This window comes from Antechinus flavipes, chromosome 1 (genome assembly GCF_016432865.1).
Source record: "Antechinus flavipes isolate AdamAnt ecotype Samford, QLD, Australia chromosome 1, AdamAnt_v2, whole genome shotgun sequence".
NCBI classification, from domain to species: Eukaryota; Metazoa; Chordata; class Mammalia; order Dasyuromorphia; family Dasyuridae; genus Antechinus; species Antechinus flavipes.
Window position 1 is genome coordinate 328567255 of NC_067398.1, and position 7186 is coordinate 328574440.

The following is a 7186-nucleotide window of genomic DNA, read 5'->3' on the forward strand; positions in this document are numbered from 1 at the left end:
AGTAAGCCTTCCCAAGTTTCTTGGAATTCTTCATATATATCATCTCTTATGGCAAAATAATTCTCAATTGCACTCATATGCTGTGATTTATTCCACATTCTCCCAGTTCACGAGCAGTGACTTTGTTGCTTTTACGCTTACATTAAACTTTTTACTTTGTGGTCACATTTGTAATTTTTTTTACATTTTCCTATTTATTGCTTTTCAGCCCAAATTTAAATGTCTATAACTCTGAATGAAAGAAAAATATAAATATCTTTAAAATAATTCAAAGTATAAAACTAATTATAAATGTGTTATTATTCATTCCAGTTACTTTAAGGTGTTCTTTCCTAAATCCTGAAGTTGGCATAGTGAAAATAATATGAACAAGGGGAATTACACAGCTGTGACTGAATTTTTTCTGGTTGGGCTTTCTCATTCCCAAGGCCTCCAGTTAGTTCTTTATGTGCTCTGCCTGGTGATGTACCTGGTGATCCTGTTGGGAAACAGCATGCTCATTATCATTAGCATCTTGGATCCCCGCCTGCACACTCCTATGTATTTTTTCCTTGGAAACCTTTCCTTTTTGGACATTTGCTATACATCCTCGTTTATCCCTGAAATGATGATAATTGTTATGTCTGAGAGAAAATCCATCTCCTTCCTTGGATGTGCCCTGCAGATGGTTATTTCTCTTGGATTGGGTTCCACAGAGTGCATTCTCCTGGCAGTGATGGCCTATGACAGGTATGTAGCCATCTGCAATCCCCTGAGATACACCATCATCATGAACAAGGGACTCTGTGCACAAATGGCTGCTTGTTCATGGATAGCAGGGTTTTTGATATCTTTGGTACAAACTGTGATTGCCCTTATAAACCCTTTTTGTGGTAATATCATTGAACACTTTGCCTGTGAAATTCTGGCCCTACTCAAACTTACCTGTGGAGATATTTCCCTCAATGTGTTCATCATGACAGTTGCAAGTATTGTTTTTTTAATTACTCCTCTGCTACTCATTTTCTTCTCTTATATTTTCATTATCTCCACCATCCTGAGGATCAACTCTAATGAAGGGAGGAAGAAAGCCTTTTCTACCTGCTCAGCCCATCTGACTGTGGTGATGTTGTTCTATGGCTCAGCCCTCTTCATGTACATGAAACCCAAGTCCAAGGACATTAACACATCAGATCAGATTATCGCGTTGTCCTATGGAGTCATCACTCCAATGATGAATCCCATTATCTACAGTCTAAGGAACAAGGAGGTAAAAGGTGCTCTACAGAAATTTCTCATTAGAAATCTATACTTCAAAAAAAAACATGAAAAGTTCTAAGATATAGAGTTGGTTTGTATTTTGCCTTGGATACTGTGTTTTGTATTCAATGATAACATTATCTTCCCTGATGTCAACTGTATTATTGTGAATCAAAGCTTAAAATATGATTCTCCTCTTTTCCATATAGTATATTCACGTATTATATTTGAGACATTGTTCTTATCTCTAAGTCTTTTATTATATATCCTCTGCATGTCGATCTCTTGCTCTCATAAGTTTTACAAATTTTGTGTTATAATAAACTACACAAAATAGAAACTCATTTCTAATAGATTAACAACTGAACAAAAATTATTTTTCCATTTGGTCAATTTATCCTAAAATTGATTTTTATCCTGAGATATATGAACTTTTGAGGTAAATCTATAATTTGTTTTGATATATTCATTCAAATATTAAATGCATATTTATTAAGCAACATAGTGTATACCACATATGAGATACAGGAAGTTTAAAACACACAAGTTCCTTGTTCTCACAGAAATTCTCTAATAGAAATCAAAAAATGACAAAATGGAAGATTTAGAAAAGTCCTCCAAGATATTCTTCACCAATAACTGACCAAAATTCCAGTCTTTATGATTTCCAAAAAATGGTCATCCTCATATGAAGGATAATTGACATCTTCAACACCTAATATAGGACCTGGTATATAATATGTACTTTAAGGTGGAGACAGGAGAAAAGTGCCAGATCTGGTATCAGAAAGAACTGACCTCAAATGCAACCTCAAACACTCAAAATATGTGTGACTTTGGGCAAAGTTCAGTTTTCCTCAATTTCCTCAATTGTAAGATAGGGATGTGGGAGAAGGACATGGCAAATAATTTTAGCATCTTTGGGAACAAAACTTTACAAAAATAGGATTATGAAGATTCAAACATGACTAAATGACCTAACAGCAACAACAATTAATGGGGGAGATGAAGCCCATTGAAACAATTTTTTAAGAACCAGAACAATTTATATCTTTTGGAAATGAATGATACAAAACTCTTGCTGGAAAAGAAATTTATTTATGTGAATTTGAGGAGACAGCTAACCTTCATAGATGTAATCCTGACATGGATTGTAGAAAGTTAGAAATCATCATATGGGAGCAACAGTTACTGAGATATGTATGTAAGGATGGTGACTCTTCACCAGGGATTAATTGGTGTTATATTTAATATTTTAGGTAATTTGGACTTGGATTTCAAAATGACAATGGAATGAAAATCAGATTTGTCATTATTTTCTTATTTTTATTACCATCTCTATGTCTTACCTGATAACACCAGTTTGCTAATACCCTCACTTTCTACTTTATATTTACCTACTTTATATATATTTTTATTTCTTCTGAATACATTTATTCTGTATATATGTACATGTGTACAAATGTTTAATAGAATGCAAGCTCATTAAAAAAAGAAATTATTAATTTTGTCTTTCTATTTTTATATTTTAAGTGCCTAGGGACGTAGCAAGAAAGTTAGCAAGAACTTAATACATTTTTATTGATTGATTATTTGAGAATTTCTCTATTTGATACTAGTGGAAGAGAGAACAAAGTTATTATCTAGTCCATCTTTGATTGTTGTTGTAGATCATAGTTGATTAATGATTTTGCCACACTTCAACTATGATGATTTTTAGTGAAACGACATAGAAAATTACAAAATTGGGGTTTATAAATGTAATATTTCATCTAAATAATTCAGTGAACTAATGTTATAAGATTTATGTCAAGATTTTGTACCATGTGGCAAGCTGTTTATATTGTTTTATGTTTTGTGTAACATGTTTTTAAGTTTTTAGAATAATTCAGCTATTGTTGAGAAATTTATGAAACTGCTCTTAATGGTTGGGGGTATAGATTACAGTATAGCTGAGACTTAGATACATATACATATACTGCTACATATAAAACATTTGGCATTGCATACTGTCTGAAAATTGACCATAATGATTGGTTTAATAACTAATGTCATGAGTTTTCACAAAACTACATATATGCATACACACACACCAGCACATATAAATACATATGCATAAATACTTACACTTTCTGTGTCTTTCTTAGAGGGTGGTACTACAAAATGAAAAGAATAGTTCAGATGTGGACTGCCTAGGAAAGAACACGGGGAGATAATGACTATATTATCCCCTTTATTTTACATACCAAAATTTGTTTTTGGGCTACTGCATCACATCAGCGACTCATACTGAATACCACACAATGAAAAATCCAGATGTTTTGTTTCAAACTATTATTTTACCATGTCTACTTCATATTGTAACTATACAGTCAATTAAAAAACAAATTTCAGTACTTCTTTCATTTCTCCTTATTGGATTTCGTTCCTATTAGATTCAATGCAATACTTTAACTTGATAGTATTGTTTTGGAACTTTACTCTGTCATTTGTGTGAATGATCCCTCACAGTTTTGGGCCCCATGCAAATTTGGTGAATGTGCTAATTATGCCTTTATCTGAGTCATTGATAAAAGTGTATAAAAAGAGGATAGATTATTGGAACAGTCTCCTGGAGACCACCGGTCAACTTGACTTTGGTAAATAAGGTTATTCTACCAGGTCAAAATGTATCTATCAAAATCTAGTTGGAATTATCACTCCACATATATCTTTTCACAAGTAGGAAGTAATTTATAAAATGGTTTGCTTTAGCTAAGTGAAAACATTTTTGCAGTATTCCTTTTATTAAAAAGTTCTTTCAGAATAGAAAACAAAGTAGGTATGACAATCTATTTTGCTAAGGTGATACTGGTACTTTATAATCAGATTGTTTCTAGATTTCCACTAATGAACTCTAGAATTTTTGTAGGAATCTAAATCAAGTTCATTGGCCTATAGATTATGGACTCTGTTCTTTTCCCTTTTTAAAAAGTCAGGACAATATTGACCATCTTACTCTCCTGCCATATCTCTTATTTCATCCCTGATTTTTCCTATATGACTAATTCAGCAAGCACATTTGCCAGTTCTTTCATGACCTCAGTATGTAGCTCATAATTACCATTGCAATATGCATATTTCTTGACTTTCATTTCTCTGTGTATAACATCCCCAAATATAGCCCTAACTATGGCCTGTCAAATACCGGTAGTCTAGAGAATAAGTGGAAATAGCATTCACTGGGCACCAAATGATATCAGGACTTCTAAAATGAAGTTTCACAGAAACAACCCTTTGAAGAAAAGCCTAAAATGGCACCTAGTGACCTGGAAATGATTAGCATTTTCTATAAGAGTTGAAATAGATGATTGCCATTGATTTGATAGGGAGAATTATTGTAAGACAACAATCTCCTTCTCACCTTGCATGAAAGGTGAAATGGGAGTCAAATGATATAGGGGCTGCAACCTCCACACGGTCATACAGAAAACAAATACCAATTTCTTAATTTTCTTGACCATAGTATATATAATGTTTGAATAAGATAAAATTGAAAGGGCCTCACCATGAAAAAGTAAAATAAAAGTTTCCCCTCATGCACACTAGCGTAGTAAGTAAGAGAAGATGTATGTCTCTGGTAAAACTTATTGACCAAGTAAAAAAATTTGTCAGAGCAGGGAGCATTCACATATTGGGGGACCATATTATCATTTAAAAAAATAGAATTTGTCAAAATATCGCAACAGAAAATATGGAAGCAGTGAGTTTCCAAGACATCAAATAACTTGGGTGGTAGGAGGGACAAATAATTAGAAATAGGATGACCTAACTGTAGAAATGACTTTTGTAAGAATGGTGGATAAGAATTTACCTCATCATTCAAAACAGTGGTTTCTGCCGCCCATCACTGAATCCATTCGCATTCCTTCTTCATTAATATATCTGAATGAAATGTAAAAATATAATTATATAAAAATGAAATTGAAGAAGGAAATTGAATGAATCACTCCAAAATGTCTACCATTATGAGGGATACAGAAACAAAAAGGAAACAAGAAAAAAGAAATACAGCCAACAAATGAGAAGTTATGTAGTTCATTGGCAAGAGTGCCAGTCCTGGAATTAAGAAGATTCATCTTCCTCAGTTCAGGTCTGGCCTCAGACACATACTAGCTGTGTGTGTCTGAGCAAGCCATGCAAACCTGATTATCTCAGTTTCCTCATCTATAAAATGATTTGCAGAAAAATAATTGACAAACCACTCCAGCTTCTTTGCCAAGGAAACCCCAAATGAGGTGCCGAAAAGTCAGATATGATTACAAAAAGAACAAAGAACAAAAAATTACCAATAAAGTAGAAATACATATATGAAATATAAGAAGAAAAATGAGGAGTGGGACAAAGAAAAATAAAGCTTATTGGAAAAGAACATAGAGGAAGAATCACATTTTAAGAAATTGGATGAGAGATATAGGGAACTATTATGAACCATGTGCTTAGCTAAACAAGGACAGAGGTGGGTCAAAAGATATAGAAAAAGATGTATTTATGATAAATGATAGATATTATGTATCAATATATAGATTATAGAAGATACCATAGACATGCTTGGGACAGCTAGATGGCACAAAGAATACAAGGGCAGGCCTGGAATCAGAGAGATTTGGGTTCTTTAGTTATAATCTGGTCTCAGAAATGTGTTGGTCTGTGACCATGGGCAAAATACTTTACCTCGTTTGCCCCAGTTTCATTATCTTTAAAATGAGTTGGAGAAACAAATGGTGAACTATTCTATTATCTGTGCCCAAAAAAAACAGAAATATATTCATGAAGAAACAAACATGAATTAAAATGACTGAATAGTAATAGATATGTTTAATTGCAATACATTTTTTAAAAAATCTTCCAAGAAAAGCAATTTCATTTTAACAAAAAAATAAAATAAAATAACAACATATGGGAGAAATGTTTGTGGCAAAAATCAGACAAACCCTTAAAATCTATAACATTTGAGGAAATGCTAAAAGTTGCAAAGGCAACTCTCTGTATATAGTGGATAAATTGTGAAAAGATAAAGGTAATTTTTGAAGAGGAAAGAAATTGATTGAGTGTAGAATGCCTTCCCTCAGTAATAATAAAAAGATGCAAATTTAAAACATTTTTAGGTATCACTATACAATTATCAAGCAAAAATATATTATTAAATGCAATGAAAGTCAATATAGACAAGATTATAGATTAACAGGAACAGTCATTCATTATTTATGGAATTGAAAACTTTAATTTAGAACCATAGCTGCCAATACACAATCATAAAAAAAAAATGAGGGAATTCAAATCAATCGTGCATCATCAACATAACTGTATTACTCCTCCCATGTTTGACTTCTCAAGAAGAAATTTTAAAGCATCTTTCTGTTCTACATTTTGTTTGTTGTGCTATCAATCAAAAACACGAAATAAATTTAATTGGATCATTATAATCTTCCTAAACTTTAAAAGTTAACTTTCACATAGTTTCTACAGAAATGTTTAAATGACTTCAAGGATTACAGATTCCTTGAGGAACACTTTGTGGAAGGTTGGGAAAATGTAGAGGATTTGATTGAGGGCACTGATTTATTGTTACTTAGAGGTGAATATGTCTGAGTTAAGATGATTTTCAGCTTACTTCACCATCTTGGCCCACAGAAGTCCCTTCTGTATTATTATTCCAAAACCATTTTCTACCTTTCCTTTCTATTATTTTCAGTATTAAGTTTCTTTGAACCCTGAAAAATATTGTCTTCTCTTATCCCTGGCAAATCTGACATTCTCATTTCAATGTTCCAAGATTTGTTTTAGCTCTAACATTTATGATAGTAAATTTGCTAAAATTGAATTTAGAACAACTAAAGTTAAATAGGGGTCACTATGACATGGTTAATAATTGAACATGCTTTGCTATTTAAAATAGTTTTCACTA

General features: G+C 32.5%; 1 protein-coding gene across 1 annotated transcript; it reads left to right on the plus strand.

The window, feature by feature from the left end:
* The first annotated feature begins 364 nt into the window (after window positions 1-364).
* LOC127545616 (olfactory receptor 13D1-like) lies at window positions 365-1409 on the plus strand. Its single transcript, XM_051973024.1, has 2 exons — window positions 365-1286; window positions 1375-1409. Exons 1-2 carry the CDS (start codon window positions 365-367, stop codon window positions 1407-1409), a joined length of 957 nt encoding a protein of 318 aa, XP_051828984.1.
* The last annotated feature ends 5777 nt before the right edge of the window (window positions 1410-7186 follow it).